This window comes from Schistocerca serialis, chromosome 1 (assembly GCF_023864345.2).
Source record: "Schistocerca serialis cubense isolate TAMUIC-IGC-003099 chromosome 1, iqSchSeri2.2, whole genome shotgun sequence".
Classification (NCBI taxonomy): Eukaryota; Metazoa; Arthropoda; class Insecta; order Orthoptera; family Acrididae; genus Schistocerca; species Schistocerca serialis.
This window is the reverse complement of record NC_064638.1, coordinates 825258646-825278939: the sequence shown is the minus strand read 5'-3', so window position 1 is coordinate 825278939 and position 20294 is coordinate 825258646. Positions and strand designations below refer to the sequence as shown.

General features: G+C 37.4%; 1 protein-coding gene and 1 non-coding gene across 2 annotated transcripts in view; both read right to left on the bottom strand.

Moving 5' to 3' along the window:
• The window catches only part of LOC126484516 (receptor-binding cancer antigen expressed on SiSo cells), a 43646-nt gene that overhangs the window by 13942 nt on the left and 9410 nt on the right, over window positions 1-20294 (bottom strand). Inside the window, exons 2-3 of the mRNA XM_050108067.1 lie at window positions 4286-4447; window positions 3720-3839 (exon numbers count right to left, since the gene is read on the bottom strand). Coding sequence (XP_049964024.1) covers window positions 3720-3839; window positions 4286-4447 — 282 coding nt within the window. The remainder of the gene's footprint in view (window positions 1-3719; window positions 3840-4285; window positions 4448-20294) is intronic.
• Window positions 188-259, bottom strand: Trnat-ugu (transfer RNA threonine (anticodon UGU)). The gene has a single exon. It is a non-coding gene; the product is annotated as a tRNA-Thr (tRNA).

Genomic DNA, 20294 nt, shown 5'->3' with positions numbered 1-20294 from the left:
CCACAACACCATATGGGATCATTTTTTAAGGTAACTCGCCAACCCAGGCGTAAGTTCTCCAAGTTCAAAAGTGTGTAATATAACTTATTTGGAAAAAATGACATTCCGTTTGTGGAGACGTGATTGACAATGCATGGACACTTTATCTTCGACAATGGTAGAAGCTGAAGTAATTAATTAAAATTTGTGCCACAGCTGGGACTTGAACACAGGTCTCCTGCTTACAAGGCAGACATGCTAACCACTACACTACCATAGCATTGTGACTACCACAGCTGCACAGACTATTTTTGTCCAGTGCCGTCTTTAACACGAACTTCAATTCACACTCTCAGCCTATTTTCCCCATTCTTAAATTGTCAGTACTTCTGAGGCTCTCTGACATTACACTAGCATTCCCACTACTATCCTTATCAAAGATAAAGTTCAGATTCTTCTGTCTCCAGGAAAATGTAATTCCATCAGAGCAAGAACACTTGTTCATCAAATGCCACCCATAGCATCTGAAGATGGCCTTTGAAGGCGGAAAGCAGTTATGGTTGTATCATAAAAAGTGATTCAGTCAAAAATAAAAAATAATGCCTTAAAAATTATTTGTGCTGTGAACTCCTCACTGTCCCATACAGGTCTAGCCAAGGAACTGGAGGTACTAACTGCTACTCCCCAATATTTTTATTCCTTTATGAAATTCCTCATAAATTAAATAGCTCCTTTTCCAAACCAGTGGAATCAATGCCAGAAAAAATAAGAATAACCTACATAAACATTTTAAGTCACTTATTTTACTCCTGAATGGCATCCTTTGCTCACGAATACACATTTTCAAAAATTTGCCAGTATCCACAAAAATTTAGCTACTGATAAAGTTCAGTTTAAGAGGAGCCTAAAAGATTTATTTATGGTCACCTTATTTCACAACACTGATTAATTTCTTAGTAGAACCAATCCATTTATGTGTTGTTAATAATATCACATAAAGTATGTGTTATATAAAATCTGACTTCCGCACATTATCAGTGCAGTAATGTGATCAATGTTGATAAGTATTGTAAACTGCTTTCTATCTGATGATGTGTGGCTACATTAGCTTAAGATTAATAAATGTACTTCTGTGTATATACATTTACAAGTCTGTCTGCGACAAGTTTGGTATTGCCTCTTCAATTAGTATGTTTCAGATTTTTTACATGTTCTACATCCTTTAGGACCATTTAAGTTAGAATCTGTAGAAGGAAAATTACCAACCCCTTTTTTTCTTTTAAATATGCATTAAGTATTCTTGTGTTACAATTTTTCTGCATTCCTGGTTATCCCCTTACTATGGATCTCTGAAATGAAAATTTATCCAATCTAATCCACAAAAACAGGCCTGTCCAAAGAGTGTTCCATGGGCACCAGTGCCTCCTTTCCCCAGCCATACTCCTGCCTAGTGTTCCAAGTGCAATGACTGACACAGAGGGGCGAGAGGGAAATAATAGATTTACATTCTGCCTTTGGAAAACTACGGAATCTACGCATTTATCCAAAAAATAAATGAATAAATAAATAAAAAATTGAAGAAGCCATATTGTTCAACACAGAATGGCAATTGCTTAACTTTTCTGCATTGTTTGAAGGACAAGCAAAGTGCTTAATATGCCACTGCACAATTATGAGCTTGCAGAAGCTCTCATTCGAACATCACTGTAACACCATGCATATGAACGATATGATACACAACAGAAAATTATAGGGAAACAAAAGAAAAAACAACGTTATGCACACGTAAATAATGACAAATTCCTATAAATTATGTGTCATGAAGGCTTAAAGAGAAAAGTACATAAATGCATAACCAAATAAAACTGAAGAAAGTGGTTAACACAAATGAAAATTAATCACCATTTTGTGAGAAATTTGAAGATATGATTATTTAAAAACATACAATTTGTTTGTACAGGAGGGAGATGACATTGTAAGGCCATTGCTCCAAGTGAGTTACATAATAGCTTTCAAGGCAACTTTGTGATGGAGAATACATTAAGGAATGTATAGCAGATGCAGTGGAACAATTTTATCCAGAACAAGTCTCAAAGTTTGAGCAAATCGTGCTTTCTCATCATATAGTGGAACACTACACTGCTGATATGGCTGCAGATGTACAGCATCAGCTGACTCAGAGGGCACTCCAGTTCACAGCATTCTCCATCACAGCTGACAATTCTACTGACATGTCAGATCCAGCCCAGTTGGTGATTTTTGTGCAGCAAGTAAATGCCACAAACTAGGGGTGATGGAGGAGTTTCCGAGTTCAATTTCACTTCAGGTCACTATCAGCCAGGACATTTTTGATGTCATGGAGCTGTTAACCAATTCCTTTGGACTGAAGTGGTGAACTATGAATGCAGGGAGAGTGAAGTGGTCTTACTAGCTTGATAACAGAGAAATTGGAATCTGCCGGGTTGTCACTGACAGCTGCAGTTCATTGCTCTATACATCAAGACACACTATGTGCTAAATCAGTTACAGTTAGTCACAAAATGAAGATTGTTGTCCATGCTGTGAACTATATTTAGTAACATCAATTAAGAAATTATACATTTAAGTAATTCTTGTCTGACATCGAAGTCGAAAATGCTAACATTCAATACTACCCTGAAGTTTGGTGGTTAAGCTGTGTACAAGTCCTGAAGATGTCCTTAATTTGTGAGAAGGGACTGCAACATTTCTAGAGATAAGTAAAAAAGAGATCATCACTGACAGTTAACCTCACTTTTTTGGCCAACATCACCAATTATTTGAATTCATTAAATCCAACAGTGCAAGGGGAGAATCATTTCTAACTACTGAGGCTTTCAAACAAAACTAAAACCTTTTAAAACACCAGCTTCAAGTTTGTAATATGACACATTTCCTGGAACTCAATGCAATGATGTGGATCAGGCATGACTGACTACACTTCAGAATTGGAAACACTTGCTATGAGTTCTCAAACAAATTCCAAGACTTTGCACAGCTGATTTCAATTTATCAGTTAGTTATTTCACACTTCTGGCTGCTGATGTACCTCACTGCTCCCAACTTCAGCTGTCAAACCTGCAGTTAACATCCAACTGCCCAGTTCAGAAATCCCCAAGAGCAACATCTTCAGCTGAACAGCCAAGATGTAAAGTTATCTCAATGTCTAATTTAACATATGTGCATGAATGTTTTTCCTTTTCTTTTCTTCTATTATGAAACAGAAAAGTCTCATAACGTTTAGGTTTAACGGATTTTAATCTGCAGAACTCCACGTCTTTAGCTGTATTATGAACCATAGTTCCAGATATATTACATATTATAAAATCAAAATATTTGTACATATGAAACTTAATGTTAAATGCCTGTATCTAAAATATTTTGTTTAATAAAAAGGATGTATAATTCTGTTCATCATGTGGACATTATTTAATGTACTTATTTAATTACGTAATGAAGTTATTACTCTGACAGAAGGATAAAAATTGAAAGTGAACACTAACAATAAAATCCTGCTTGTAAAAATCTGCTGAAATATTTTCCTTTTAGAAGTAAACCCACTATGTTGCAAACAAGTCTTCAATGTGTCTTGCCCCCCCCCCCCTCCCTCTCTCTCTCTCACCCCCCCCCCCCCCTCACACACACACACACACACACACACACACACACACACACACACACACACACACACACACACACACAGAGAGTGTTCATTCACTTACAGGAAATCCAATTGAATCAGCATCCAATGTCAAGCGGGGTGAAACACCATCATTCCACCTTGATTCAGTTTCTGTTTTAAGTACAATTTTTGGCTGTTTTGTTATTCTGGGCGTCATGTCCTGTAACCAAATATTTGTATTTTGTTACTGAATGCAATTGCATGTAAAGAAAAAGATTTAAAAAAATGCTTCTAATTCCATTTACAAGATAATTTCATTTCACTGTGTTTCATGCAATGCTCAATATTTCTGATTAATTTTCTATATACAACATTCAAAGCATATGTCATTAGAATCTATTCTATATTTATTTCAACACAGACTAATGTCTGAAATAGTCATTTTTTCCATTCTTGCACCCTCGAAAAACTGTACTGAATTTGATCAAGCCATATATCAGAACTCTCTGATAATAATGCTTCTTACAATTAATTGTTGACTTGGTTAAACAGCAAATCTACAACAGTTACAGTTACTTAGGCTCACCCTCTTCTTAGTCCAGAAAGACATTGCTAATAATAATCTAATTATGTTCTCTACATATACTGAAATTAGGGAATACACACCTGAAAGAAGTCTGGTTCTTCCTCAGGCTCCAAGTTTTCAGTTTGTTTTACTTTCTGGCGGTACATTTCAATTTTCTGCTGAATAGGATTTGTTTGTGCTTTTTCTGCAACTACAGAATCTGGGCCATCAGGCCAGGAATTCCAGTTCTGGAACTCTTGAACCTGAAAAAAATGACACACACAAAATTTTATATAAACTTGTCCACGAGACAAAAGAAGTTATTTTACTCTTGAACAATAAAGTAAACATTGTTCTTTTAAATTAAAACTTCTGTGCTGTTCCAAACTCATTACCTATCAACTACAATGAAACACAAACTTGCCTCTTCCAATAACAGGTAAGAAAATGTACAATATGTTGACAGGGGGTCAGTCAAAACAATTCTACTGCAACATTTACATTGACTATAATCTAAAGAAATATGGAGTGGTTTCTTCCCCGACGACCCCCCCCCCCCCCCACACACACACACACACACCAGATTGTGTAATTACCAATATGAAACTCCTCAGTTATTAAATGACTTTCAAAAAAGCAACCACGTGTCACTGCCATAAGTGGAAACTGTTAAGATACACGGATTGTAAATTACCTGTTTCAAATATATTGCAAAGTTTAGTTTGCTGAAAAACACACCATTCATTTCTTTCCTTTTCCATCCTGATGCTGCATTCAAATGCTCTAAATACAAAAAAAGCTTCTGAACTGGTTCTATAACTTCATGTTTAATTCATAAAATTTTCTTTTCTATGTACAGATTATACATTATTTTAGTCTTTTACAATTGTAAGGCTCTTTCAAAGTTGGTCTATCAAGTTCATCCATTCGTTAATACTTTCAGCACTAGATGCAGACCGTACCATGTCATCATCAAAACAAAAGTTGCTCATATAGGTTCCATTAAACAGTATCCTTTCTTCTGAAAACTTCACCCAGTGCTCACAACACTAGTTCTGAACATCTCTTTCAGTTCTGAATATCCAACTATCCTGATGAAGTGTAACTGTAACTGTGGGTTTTCAGTAGATATGAGTTGCTCAATATCCAGGAAAAGAAATAATATATACGCTTTGCTATATTCTATAATTTTGTTTACAATTTTCAAATAGTCTCTTACTCTATAACTGCTTCTAAATAGAGCCACCTGGTGCTGACTGAAACCTAGTTTTTTTTTCCTATGTGGTTGGTGAAAATGTTAGTGAATATGTTGAATATTATGGATGGAAGGGCAATACTGTCCATCTGTAATTTGTATGTCTCCTTTACTATCAATGAGGTGTTCTCTGGAACAACGGCTTAACTGAAATATATTGAGATCGAGATAGAGAGCATCAAACATTTTAAATAGTTCTTTCATTCATTTCAAACTCTTGTACATGGACTAAATTTTGGTCAAATATAAATGAATACTGTTTCAGAATATATGACATGAGAGTGTAATATGTAAAAATTAATGGCTGATTTGGATTTCCAATTACAACACTTTTCCAGTTTTGGGTAACTGTTTTATTACTTTTGAGTTACTTGCTTGCCAGCTATAATTATTTTTTACTTAAACACATACATCACTTTCTTCATACCTTGAATTGACTTCGTACACTTTATTTGGCATTACCTCATTGTCACTGTTACTGACTCATCTCTCTAACTACACAAACATTTAAAGAAATTATTAATTTAAAAAATTTTGTCAACATTTTCAGTCACTGTGCCATCTTAATTGGTCAAATGTAGAGATCCAACATTAACTTATGCCCCCTGCTCCCACCCCCCAAAAAATTTCACATCTTCTTAAGGCAATTCCACACAGTATTGTTAAACTCAGCATATCCAACCATATTCTATCACAGCCTGTTTAAAAGTGTTTGCCTCCTCTTTATGAGCTCCCTTGTTAACTTTATTCTCATCCAGCACAATTTATACATTGTTCGATAAAATAGTCAGTTTCATTTGGTCCTCACAAACGGAATGTCTTAACTTATATTGTTTTTAGAAGAAACAATGTGTTGCCTTTATCAAATTCTACTAATATATAACTTCAGTCATTTCTGTTATCACGCATCAAGGTTCCGATGGAAGAATTGCTCTTTTACACTAAAATTTGCCATCATCATCTATTCATGCGTCCCTTCATAGATACCTTCTGTCTGCTCACAAGGATGCGAGCAAGTTTGTGTACAGATTTTCATTATTTCCATGGTTTTTTTTTGTTTTTAAGTCTTGCTACTCTGCTTGGTCTTCATTTTTATGGCACATGCCCAACAGCTCTACTACATTCTGTCTGATGCTGTTACAGTCTTTCACAAGTTCACTAACCTATCTTCAGAATCTAAAGCTCTGCTGTACATTGTCCTCAAACAAAAACTGCACAAATATTTGGATTTCTTACATCCACTTTACTGTATATTCAATGAAACCTTATCTAGCATCGACAGGTCACATGAGTAGCTGGGTACTCCCCATGGCTTCAAGCCGCTGCCCGAGCTTCCTCAATTCACTGCTAACAATTCTCTTTCAGCCAGGACAAAATACAGATGCTGCAGGGACCTGCATATAACAGCAAACCATCTGACAACTGTACTAATGACAACAACCTACAAGAATCTGAACAGCTTAGCAAGTCAAATAAACAGTTCTATAACTTAGCAAAGCTGTGCTCAAATCAGGCTCCACCCATGATTAAGTGCTTCTAAATTTTACGAGTCCAATCGATATGACCAGCTCAGGTGCAGATTCCATGCCAGCAGGTACTCTGAGATATCAATATATAAGTGATTAGATGGGATTTTTATTTTATGGTGGTATATTTCAATATGTTCTTCAGATCAATATTCTCATCCATGTACCGAATACACAGTACTGTCAGGTGATTTTGATTGTTGTAACTTTTGTCAAGCACTCAAGGGATACCCTACAAATATGTCCACTACCTTTTAAGATAAACAATGGACTCACAAAAGAAAAAAGATAATTTTAGCATCTATAAAAGTACAAAAAGATTTCAGGTCAGTCACCATATAATTTCTTCACAGTATATGTTTATTAATTAATGTGACCAACATGCATAACAGTTGAAGCACACTATCAATAAACCACATCAGGAGTTTCACAAAGATTTGTGCAGTTACAAAAAAGTTAAACACTTATTGGCACAAAAAGATTCAAAAGTAAATATCATAAAAGTAAAATTATAAGATGTGTGCTTACACTGAAACGTCATTAATTTCTTGACTGACCTCTCATGATTCATATGACATCAGAATACTAAAAGATGTCAGACAAGGATGCATATTATCTTAGACACAACAGATGCAATTAGTAAACAAAGTGATATCACACAGACAGACTGAGGACGTAATCATCGAGATGATTAAAAAAGCCTCATGGAACAACCAATAGATGATGTCACCAAGACCATGAAAACGTTACCAAAATAAAACAAATTTTAAAAACTCAAATAAATTTTCACTCTGTACTGGATAGTGCACTAATTTGAAACTTCCTGGCAGATTACAACTGTGTGTAGGACTGGGACTCAAACCTCAGACCTTTGCCTTTCACAGGCAATTGCTATACTGGCTAAGCTGCCCAATCATGGCTTGAGACCTGTTCTCACATCCACCAGCACCTCATACCCTACCTTCCACACTTCAGAGCAAGTTCTCCTGCATATCTTGTGGGACTAACACTCCTGGAAAAAACAATATTGTGAAGACAAGGCTTAGCGACAGACTGGGGCATCATTTCCAAAGTGGAAACAACAACAGGAAGAAAGGATATTCTCATGTCGTAACCACACAGAATTCCAAAACCGGATGTAGGGTTGTCAATGAAAAGCAATACTTCGCACCGAAAGCATGTTTATTATAAACACCAACATACAATTAGAACAGAACTGACCACTGTGCAGAGATTGGAACTATTTATACAAACTATTCCAAAATATGCTAATATTACAAACTTAGTATATTTCAAGAGCCTTCCAAAATGACAAATACCAAACAACTGTTTGTGGTGAGTTTTGAACTGACAACCCACAGCATGTCAGCAAGTGACATTAATCACTGCATCACTCCCTCTCGAGGACAAACAGCAGTCCGCTGTTTCAGAACTTTCACTGGAGCCAATTGAGCATTCTGGATCTAGATATTGCCAATTGTCCTTTGTATGGTAGCACCGGCTGATCCACATATTCTGGTCATGTTACATTCTCTTCACTATGATGAGCACCGAAGGCAGCTCTTTCATTGCTCTGTGCCTCTGGCCCTTGGTAGGTCTTCATACGGACAGCACGGACACCATCTCTGTGCTCATCTTCTAGATGAATGGTCATAACTCTCAACTTCAAATGTGATATACAACAAGTGACAAAGGATTTGATGGGCTTAAAGTAGTGCTTTAGTAATTTTTCCAGTAGTCTCACTTTCTGGATGGTTGTACAGACATAAAATTCCATGTCAAGTCTCACATGCTGCTGTTTAGTGGCTGGTGCTTGGCGTTTTAGTGTTCTTGATCTTTCACCTGGGCGTCCAGGGTTTGTACGTGAGCCAGCTGCTTTGCTTCTTCAGTCCCAGTGATGAGGCGTTTCACACAGCCATCCTGAGATCATCCAGCTAAAATGGGAACAGTGTCTCTATTGTCATTTTGACCTCATAACAGTGGAGCAGAATAAACGTTGTGAAGCCTGTGGTGTCTTCCTTTACTGTGTTGTGTGCAAATGTCACAATGGGCAATACTGTATTCCAATCTCTCTGTCTGATATCAACGTACTTCAAGAGCACATCTGCCACCACCTTAATTGGAGCATTCTGTGAGCATTCATCTGGTGATGGTACGCAGTTGTCAACCGGTAGGTGATGTTGCGATGTGAAATTACCTCTAATATTAGTTTTGCTGCAAAACTTTTGCAACAGTAGGGACCATCACATGGGATGCACTGTACTTCAAAACAATGTCTTGTACAAGGAACTTTGCAATTTACAGAGCTTCATCAATTGCCACAGCTTTGGTGGAAGCATAATAGGTGAGTTAGTCAGCGGGAATGATTATCCCATTTGTGGACCTCTGGAACCTCCCCAATGCGTCGATTTCAATTCAAGAGCATGGCACTGTTGCAGGAAGAATTGGTATAAGATCCTCTGTAAGTTACTGCGGCATGCACTTCTATCATCAGCATTCCTTGCAGTTGCTCAAACAGTGCAACACATCAGTATAGATCCAGCCAGTGATATGGGCATCTGATTCTGTCTAGAGTCTTCACCAATCCATGATGACCAGATGTTAGAGTGTCAAGGAAATACTTCTGGATAGCTCGTCATAGATGAACTGGGATGATGAGCAGCCATTCCCATTTATCAACTGAAATTCTCCTTTAGTCGGTACCTCCTCCTTTAAGCCTTCTATGCCTTTCAGTAGTGTCGGATCTTCCCTCTGTTCAGCAGCAATGTCATTCAATACAGCAATGGCTGTGATTTCATCAACACTGCTGTGTCTTGCCAAAGAAAATCTTGAAAGTCAAGTGGTGTCCTTGTGTTTTCCTCCATTTTTGTATACTACCGGTGAAGCATGGCAGTGGTAGCTCATTCTACAGTGCATGCTCATTGTACCACTAGCTAGTAAGTAAATAAATTACAATAATGAAGGAGAGAACCATATGTAGATACAAATAAAATTTTATTAATGCAAGTTTGAGGAAAACAGCATTGTGAGACAAGTTATAGATCATAAGATGTTTCAATTTCAATTTACCATTGAAAATAGAATCATTGAGACCACACAAAGGCAGGAAGCTACCACCGTTGCATTTGCGGGGCAGCAGCACACACAAGGATGCCACATCATCATGATGGGCTTCAGAGCACGGTTACGGGAGTTTCAGAAGGCCAGCATGAGAATACATAAAGGCAAAAATGAAAAGATGCAGTTTCCAAGGACAGATAGCCCTTGGCAATAGCTGGTGGACAAGTCCATGGAATGGATGAATGAGTAGACAAAAATAGATCGTCAGAAAAACGCTTTTTATAAGAATAAGAATGAAGTGAGATTTCAGAGTATGTTCCTACAGAGTTTCCACTGAAGGAACTGATGTACGGCAGTAGTTTTGATAGAAAAATAATTGATAAAGTGACTTCTCTGACATCACAGCAGTTATAAGTAGGACTGACAAACCACTGTACACGGAGGACATCATTTCATGTTAAGCTTGAATACACAAAGTTACATAGACAGTGACTTCAATTGGCATTTCGAAGTTATTTTTACTGGTGACGACTCTGACAGTGATAGTTTAACTAAACAACACTTACTGTGCATCATATGTCATCACTCAACCAACTGTTGGTAAGTGGGATGAGGTTAAATTTGTTACTGGCTTGGTGTTACTATAGACTGTCGCAGCTGTGTAGAAGACATCAAAAACTTGCATTCTTTCTCTGCAATAGCATACAATGTGTCCAGGCTGTCCACAGCAGAAACACACTGTCCTCTAAATGTCAGTTCTTCTACAGGGCATTATACTTGGAGTAGGAGTTGATTGTACTAGAGATGGGCAAAACCATTCTTTTCAGAGATTGAATCAGAACTGCTAAAGTGCAGGAATGAACTAACTCCCTGACACACACCATTTACTCGTAAAAATAAATAATCAAAGGTCACTATACCTGCATTTTTATCTGATTGGGTTCTATTTTGAAAAAAAAAAAAAAAAACACAGAAAGAGAAGTAATAAGTTTACCTAGTTCTGAGATTGAAAAGTTCTTCATTTCATTTGCTGTAAAAATTGAAAATATCACAACAAAATCCTAAATTTTTTATCAAGTGGAAAAATTTTAAAAATCAGACTGTTTCTTGTTACATTTTCACACTTTTTGGGGAAACAAAACATAATATGTGAATTATAAGATACAGTCATCACTTACAATCAGCATGACAATAATAAATAGGGAAAATTAAACAATAATATCATTTATAAATAAAATGTGACCCATTTTACTCAAAGTGAGTTGGTTTCCTTTCTCGGTGCATATTTGGCCTGCTTTTGAAAAGATATGCTCACAGGGCACTAACATACCTGGGATACATAATAATTTCAGAACAAATTAGTATAATGTTGGGCACAGCAATTATGTGGTTTGCAACCAGTTCAACAGACTGTTGTTTCTAGACAAATATGCCTCAGACAAATATCTGTCCCTGGTCGTGACGTGTTAGGAGCTGAAAATACACTTCAAAGTGCTGCTCATATTTTTCTCATAACAGCTATATTATATTATCTGTTTGTGACTTCACAAGAAACAAAGTTACGGCTTTCAGGCGCCAGGTGCCATTTCCCAGAAAAATAATAATTTATTATCAGAAAGCAGAAAGAGTTCATTCATTCAGATTCTTACAAAATACTAACTCATTCATGACAGAAATGGACATACAAAAGAAAGTAGAAAGATTAATTACATTAACAGAACACTCCAGGGAATCCTCACAACTAAAGTAAGAGAAGAAATTCTACAAAATGGTGTCAGTACCAAATATGACTTGTGGAAGTGAGGTGTGGACTGTCACAAAAATAATGAATACAAACGAAATCATTCGAGATGCAATTCCTAAGAATAGCTGAGTACTCACTGCAATTTGCACAAAAATGCTGTGAGACAAAGTAGCCATTTGGATGCACTATAATAACTTTCCTTATATCTTTACCACACTTTTATTATTTCCAAAAACACCTCATGCAGTTCAACATTCCGTCATTTTTAAAGGCTACAAAATATAAAATGCAAAACTGGTGTCAGAAGATATGAAGATATGTTATATTTAACCATTGAGAACAGAAAAAGTATATAATGAGAAGAATATGGCTTTCTAGCTTACCAATCTTAGGTCAGTCATATAAATTTGTTCATTAGATACATTGTATCTCAGTAACATAAGTGGACTAAACCACTAGGTAGCACTGGATACTTACCAGGGAACCTCCCCATCACACCCCCCTCAGATTTAGTTATAAGTTGGCACAGTGGATAGGCTTTGATAAACTGAACACAGATCGATTGAGAAAATAGGAAGAAGTTGTGTGGAACTGTGAAAAAATAAGCAAAATATACAAACTGAGTAGTCCATGGGTGACATAGGCAACATCATGGAGGCCGTCAGTTCATGAGCGCCGTGGTCCCGTGGTAGCGTGAGCAGCTGGAGAAGGAGAGGTCCTTGGTTCAAGTCTTCCCACGGGTGAAAATTTTACTTTCTTCATTTTTTCATAGTTATTATCTGTCCGTTCGTTCATTGACGTCTCTGTTCACTGTAATAAGTTTAGTGTCTGTGTTTTGCGACCACATCGCAAAACCGTGCGATTAGTAGACGAAAGGACGTGCCTCTCCAATGGGAACCGAAAACTTTTGATCGCAAGGTCATAGGTCAACCGATTCCTCCACAGGAAAACACATATGATATATTCTATACGACACTGGTGACGGCATGTGCGTCACATGACATGAATAAGTTGTCGATCCACCCAACTTGTACACTTGGCGAATGGGTAAAAAGATTCTTCTACCTTGCCCGATTTAGATTTTCTTGTGAATGTGATAATCACTCCCAAAAAAGTGACGACAACATAAGAGTTTGTCACATAAACTGAAAATAAAAAATTAAACTTTTCACTCGATGGAAGATTAGAACCAAGGACCTTTCATTCCGCAGCTGCTCACGTTACTACAAGACCACGGCGCTCCTCCGTTTCCAATGTCCTTTATGTTGCCTATCTTCCCATGAACTACTCAGTTTGTATATTTTGCTTATTTTTTCACAGCTCCACATAACTTGTTCCTGTTTTCTCAATTGATCTGTGTTCAGTTTTTCAAGGCCTATCCACTGTGCGAACTTATAACTAAATCTGAGGGGGGTGCGATGGGGAGGTTCCCTTGTTAGTAAGTGCTGCATTTGTTTGTTTACAACAACATTTTCATCGTTACAGCACATACAACAAATTCATCGATAAACAGTTCGTGGAAATCACTTTGCAATGTTTCACAAAAAGATGTTTGTTTACAAAAAATGTGTAATAGATCTTTTGAGTGGTCAAAAATAATACAGTGGAAGAACACACTAAGTTGAGCTAAGTACATGATGGCAACTGTTTGTCAACAAACATTCTTTTATAACTTACAGCAAAATTACTAGCATCAGCAAAAGTTCATAAACATCATTTTATAAGAATTCACAAAGTCTAGAAATACCAGCTGAGGCATGTAGCATTCACTTACGAGGAACAGGTGGTGCCCACACATCACTATTTCCGTCAATGGGAGCAGATGCATATTGTCTATACAGGAAAGTCAAACAATTTGAGAAGGCACAATCTTAGAATCCCATGGTATTTTACAATGCTTGTTATTCACAGAAAACAGTTTTATGGTCATAAAACCACAGACTTCCCACCCTCTACTAATCTCTATAATTTTTACATTTTATTACTTTCTCAATTGGCATACGTACAATTAAAGCTTATGGTTTGTTATATAGTTATACCAATTTCTGTGGGAGTTTTCTTTTATTCTTGGAAAAAAAAAAGAAAAAGACTGTGACACGTAACATAAGTTAGAAGGAACAAGTTATATAAGGTAGCACAACTGCGAGCATACCATCAGCATCTATACTGCACTGCTTTTCACATGATTATATTTTGGATGGAGCTTTAGTTAAACTGATGCTTGAGGGTTAATGAGTTTCAGTTACATAAGGCATCTGGGATGGTTGCCATACACTACTGATGGAACTGATGTATGGGGTTCCAAGATTGCACCTTCTCAAATTGTTTGAATTTCGGTACAGGCTATATGCATTTGCTCCTATTGGCGGAAATAGCAATACATGGGCATCACCTGTTCCTCATATGTGAATGCTACATGCCTCAGTTGGTATTTCTAGACTTTGTGAATTCTACAAAAATATATTTATGAACTTTTACTGATGCTAGTAATTTAAATGTTGTAAGGTAAAGGAAAAAAAAAGTTTGTCGACAGTTGCCCTCATGTGCCTCAGCGCCACTCAGTGTGTTCTTCCAATGTATTATCTTCGGCCACTCAAAAGATCTGCGACACACTGTTTGATAAAGAAGTACCTTTTTTTTAAAAATATTGCAAAGTGATTGCCTTGAATTGCTTACTGATGAAATTGTGTTACACACTGTAACAATGAAAACACAGATGTAAACAAACAAACATAACATGTACTGTATCCAGTGCCACTTAGCAATTTCATTCACATGGCTTCCAATTTGTCCCTTGGTAACAGTTTCCACTTGTCTTGTGACAGTGTTAACAAGATACAATGTATCTAATGAACAATTTTATATGACTGACATAACACCGTTAAGGAGAAAGCCACATTCTACTCATTATACTATGTCTCTTATCAATGGTGAAATGTAATATATTTTCATATCTTTTGATACCAGTCTTGTATTGTGTATTTTATAGCCTCTGAAATTGAAGAAATATCAAAACAAGTAAGGTGTTTTTGGAAATAATAAAAGTGTGGTCAAGACATACGAAAGGACATTAAAGTGGGTACAAACTACCTGACACAAGGATGATTGCTAACATTAGAAAAGATCTGGGAGTGAAAATCTTAAATGAGAACATTAAGGACTACAGTAACACCTGAAGGACTATGTCACAACAACGGAAGACAACACCAAACCCAAATTAATGATGAATTATTAGTCAGTGGACAGAAGATCCTTAGGAAAACTAAGGAAGAAGAAAAACGCCAAATAATTCCAGCCAAGAGGATGTAACAGGTAAATGCCTAGGACATGCAGAAAGAAGAAGACATCTCATGTTAAAAAGACTACGATTTTTTAAGTAATTATGATTTAACAAGTTTTGTAATTGGATATAAAATGCTCATCTGATGTAAGAAGGGTTCTGAAGGCTTTAGGCTGATCAAATAAAATAAATAATAAATACATACATAATTAAAAACAAATAATATAAACATACACTTTCATTCATGTAAAAATAATTAAATGTAATATACATACTGTTGTAAATATAAAGAACAATAACCGGTAGAGACAAACTTAGGTGGAGAGACGCTGAGTCAAGAAAATGAGCTGCAAGTTGACTCTGTTACTGAGTCAAGAGTGCAGAGAGTGAAGTTACTCCTGAGTCACTTTGCGATCCGCTCTGTCTGGGCAATGGCTGAAGACCGCAGCTCACGCGCCTACCGTAATCACTGACAAAACATTCCAAGGTGATGCTACACCGAAGAACAAGGAGTAACAATACATGGGAATGCAGGCTTTCTCGGCGAATCTGAATGATGAAGTTTTCTCAGGTTATCAGCTGAGTCAAGGAGTGATTCTGTGGAAGAATTTCAACAAGTTTCCTACTCGTCATCTTCAGGTGATGACTTTGCCTCAAGATAACTAGTAGGAAAGTTGTTGGAACACTGCTGTAGTATGATGTTGTAACTCAGATGATAACCAGAGATAATTTCATCAGTAAGATGTAATAACTCACTGAAAGGCATGTAAACGTTTATTGAGCTTCTGAAATTTGGGATTCTCTTTTCAGATCAAAAGCAGAATTACAGGACGTAAATGAGAACTGTTACAGTGTATCACACTGGTGTATGGAAAGTCTAAATGAACAATTTGATACAGGGTAGATTTTGTGGTCTATAAAGTCAGGACACTACGTCAGGTTGGCCTACAACAACTACCTAAGCTACAGTACATGCACGTCACACAAAATTTTCAATATTCTCTCGCTCTCTTGACACTATTAGTTCTACACAAAAAAAGAAGAGAAGCTTTTCTGTATGAAATTCAATGTAGTTTAACTTTGTACTGGTATAAGTTTTGCTACAGGCTGCATTTTTTGAGTTATTCATGAAAAACCTTCAAATGAGGTTACGGCTCCTAGTAAGACTCAACACCTGTCGGGGATAAATTCCACCTTTGGCCTGCCTAGATATTTGATAAGCTTTTAAATCGAAGTTCTTAAAGAAATTTTGTTTTGAGCGGGCTATCCATCACGTCATAACTACCCCATATTATCCTCAACGATCTTTTGCAGAATGTGCTAACCGAAATCTGCAAGGGATTCTTATTGCTTTCAATTGTAATTTGCAGAGTAAGTGGGACCGCTCTGTGGGGTAGCTTAATTTTGCCTTTAATACGGCCCAACATGGCTCACTGAAAACTGCTCCTGCTTTCCTTGTGTTGGCCTATCAGGTTAATTCAACTCTGGAAAACATTTTGTCACTCAAATATTTGCTCCTGGATAGTATTGACACTAAGGTTCTGCAGGAGAAATGGAGGAAGGCATGTCAAAATGTTTTATGGGCCCATCAGAGGCTGATGGTTGTAATCAATGGCAGAGAGAATTTAGGGGTAAGGTAGGTGATTGGACTTTTGCGTGCAACCCCAATGTTAAGAAGAAAGGGAGGAAGGGCTATTCTAGTGAGTTAGTACCCAGTTTTTGGGTCCTTTTGAGATCATCCAAGTACTGGGTCAGGTCAACTTGATTATGCGCAATCTTGAATCAGGGAGACTGTCCAGAACTCTGGTTTTCTAGGTTAAGGAGAACTAGACTTCTCCCTGAACACTCAACAAATAAAACAGGTAGGGGGTTTTCTGTGGGTTTGGTGGGAGAGGCTGAGCCGTGCGGCTCAGCTTCCTTTGAATTCCCAGGGTCTGTCCGTCCTTTGTTTGTTCACTTTTGACATGTTCTTGTTCTGTTGGAGGCATCGGCCTTGTAGCGGCAGCTCGACTTCAGCAACGGTGGCCACGAGAGGGCGCAATCGGTAGTATGGCAGACTGAGTGATCGATGTAAGGAGTTTTGTGGAGCGCCTCTGGCCAGACGGAAGAGGCAGTATGATTTAGGATGCGACCACCAGAACAGACTGAAGGAGGCCCATTGCTTTCCAGAAAAAGAGGCCCACAGGTGTTTGTGTTTGGTTGAAGGGAATCATCATCTGCCCTGGTCGTTTTTCCACTACATAGTGACCTATTTCAACTTCTATTATTTGGTGGAGTGGCTGTAATGCTGTCATTGCAGATATTTTGAGCCACACATGAATGGCTTAGCTGTTTGCTTATGTGAATTCCCGAAACAATGAGTCTGGATAGTACCGCCTTCTTGGCAAATGTTTCTTATTTATTCAGTTAATATGAAGGCTCACATGGTGTTCTATTCTACATATTTCCAAACCCCATCAAGGTAATGGGTGTGTATCCTTAAAACTGCGCCCTTGAAATGGGCAAGTTGCTGTCTTTTCTGGAGTTGACCTAAGTTAGGCAGCTGTTGGTTTAACTTTCCATCTGTTGGTCACCTCTTTGAGTTGTGTCCTTATCATCTCCTTGTGTTTCAGTTTAATATGGCCATGTGGGGGTTGCAGGCCTAGGTTTTTGCCCATTGCCTTTTGAGCCCCTGGTAGCTCGGTGCTCCCATATTGACTGTAGATTACCAAAGGCACAGTGCTATTTTACACCGGACTTATATTCCCCTTGTGTATTTGTTACAACTATTTCTAGACAAGTGGTATGGAACCAACCATTAACACACGTCTTGGTGTGTTCTAGTTTTAGCAGCATGAGGGCCACACCTTGCTGAAGACGACAACGGCCTGACAGGGTGGAAGAATGCCTGGACCTGTGACAACTGAGGAACAACAGTTCTGCAAATGGCTCACCGAATCAAAGAGTTACATAAAGCAATTTATATGTATTTACAAAGATGAGTTGAAAACATGTTTTTTGTGTGTGTGTGTGTGTGTGTGTGTGTGTGTGTGTGTGTGTGTCGGGGGGGGGGGGGGGGTCCTTCTCTCAAATGGTTGTTTTTTTTTTTTTTTTTTTTCCTTTACATGGTCAATACTTTAAGAATTTCTGTGTTGTTTGTTTAACTGAAAGAAGCTAAGATTTTATGAAGTATGGTGGAATCACTGAGACTAACATTTTAAAGCAATTATACATAACTGAAAGCTTGCCTTCAAAGCACATTTTGGTGGTGTCTCTTAAATGGTTAACACCTTTTTAAAAAAAAATTGCTGTTGCTTGTTTAACTGAGAGAAAAATGTAAGATTTTGCTAAACATTCTGGACTCATTGGGAGTTTAATATCTTAAAGGATTTGATACATATTTGCGAAGTTGAGTTGAAGCACATTTTTGGGGAGTCTCTTAATTTTTATCTTTCTTTTTTTTTTTCCAAGTAGTTAACACTTCTTTTAAGAACTAGGCAGTTGCAAACCTTTCTCAAGAACTTCAGTAGGCCTTAGTTTATGCTACGTGTTTTTTACTTACATCCTTTAAGCTTTGTTGTTATACTTCTTAATACACCAGGGAAGTTTTCTTATTTAAAAATTTTGGGTCCAGTTTAAATAAAATGAGTAAACTAAATGGTGAAAGATGTTACCCCTGAACCTTGTCTAGCCAGTTCTCGTTCGCTTGACCTTGTTTCAAAAACAACGTTTTGATTGGCCATGTTAGGCACCTTGCCACAATGAACAGTTCATCACACTACAATTAACAAACTTTTTTACAGAGGTATCTGTAACTGAATATGTGTAACATAAGTATTTTTATATTAAATTATTACCATGCAGAAGTAACAAAATATTGAAGTAGATGCTGAAAAAAAATGCATAACTTTCAGAATCAATAAATTTATTTAAAACGACAGGGGATTTATAGTATAACTGAAATATTAAATCAAAAATGAAATTTTAAGTAACATCTCTCCACTGTATCTGCAATGGTTGGTTGCTTGGTTGTCTTTTTATGGCTGCATCATAAGTCCAAGCTGGTTGATACCATTTTTCCAGGTGAATTCAGCTGGTAAGAGAGATTGATGCTAAAGATGAATACACCTCTTCTTCTAAAGTCTCTCTTAATGCCACCTAATATACTGGGGCAACATTTATGGTTTTTATCTCTTGCTTACTGAATCTGTCAGTTCTGGGTGTCATAAAAACCACCCCTCTTTAACAAACAGATATATGAAAGAGGTGAGGTTGTGGTGAACTTCCACAACTTCCATTGGGACCACATTTTGGAGTTGGACGTACTTCTTTTATTCGATACTTTCTATGTTACATTTCCTCAATGCACTGGCACAACCTGATGATTTTCTTGGATGCTGTGACAGCCTTTATCAGGAGAGTTTTGTATATGTCTTCTGCATCTCCTTTCTTCAAAAGTGATATTTTGTCAACTTCTGGCATATTTGGATTCAAAAGTGGCATAGGGCCAGAACACACACTGTGAGGGCTTTGTCATTTCCCCATGATGTTGGGACTTGTTCTTCAATTGTTCTTTTGGCAACGAAACTTGCTGCCGATCGTCACCAAACATTTTCTTCAGTTTGATCTGGAATTTATCCCATCTACTGAGTTTCTCCTCACTGTTCTCGAACCATAGCTGGCCTGTGCCATTCAACTAAAAGTACAAATATACTGAACACATCCTGTTAACCTGCCTGTTGTAGACTATTTGGCAATCCAGTTGACTCCTTTCATCCACTTCGTCGGGTCCTTACCAGCTTCTCCAGGATGGATGTCTGATGTGCAGCTGACTTCCTACTGGCTTGGAATTCACCAGTCTCTTGAATACATGGTCGGTAGTATCAACGTATTCCAGTTACTGTCTGTGTAGGCAACTACTTTTATGTTACCTGATTGGACCCATGATGATACAGATGTTTCGAAGTACCTTGTGTATCCACCAAACAATGTCGTATCGTAACCACACTTAAGTCCAAACTGAAAGTGTCAATGAAATACAACATATAACACTGAAAGCACATTTATTATGAGCACCGACATACAGCCAGAACAGAACTGACCTCCTGGACAGATATTTATACAAACATCGAATATTCCAGAATGCTTGTATTTATATAAACAATGAATACTCCAGAATATACAAAAACCAGAAATGTAAGACCTTTCAAAATTTTCCAGAAATAGTACACAACAAATAACTGCTGGTGATGGGATTTGAACTGGC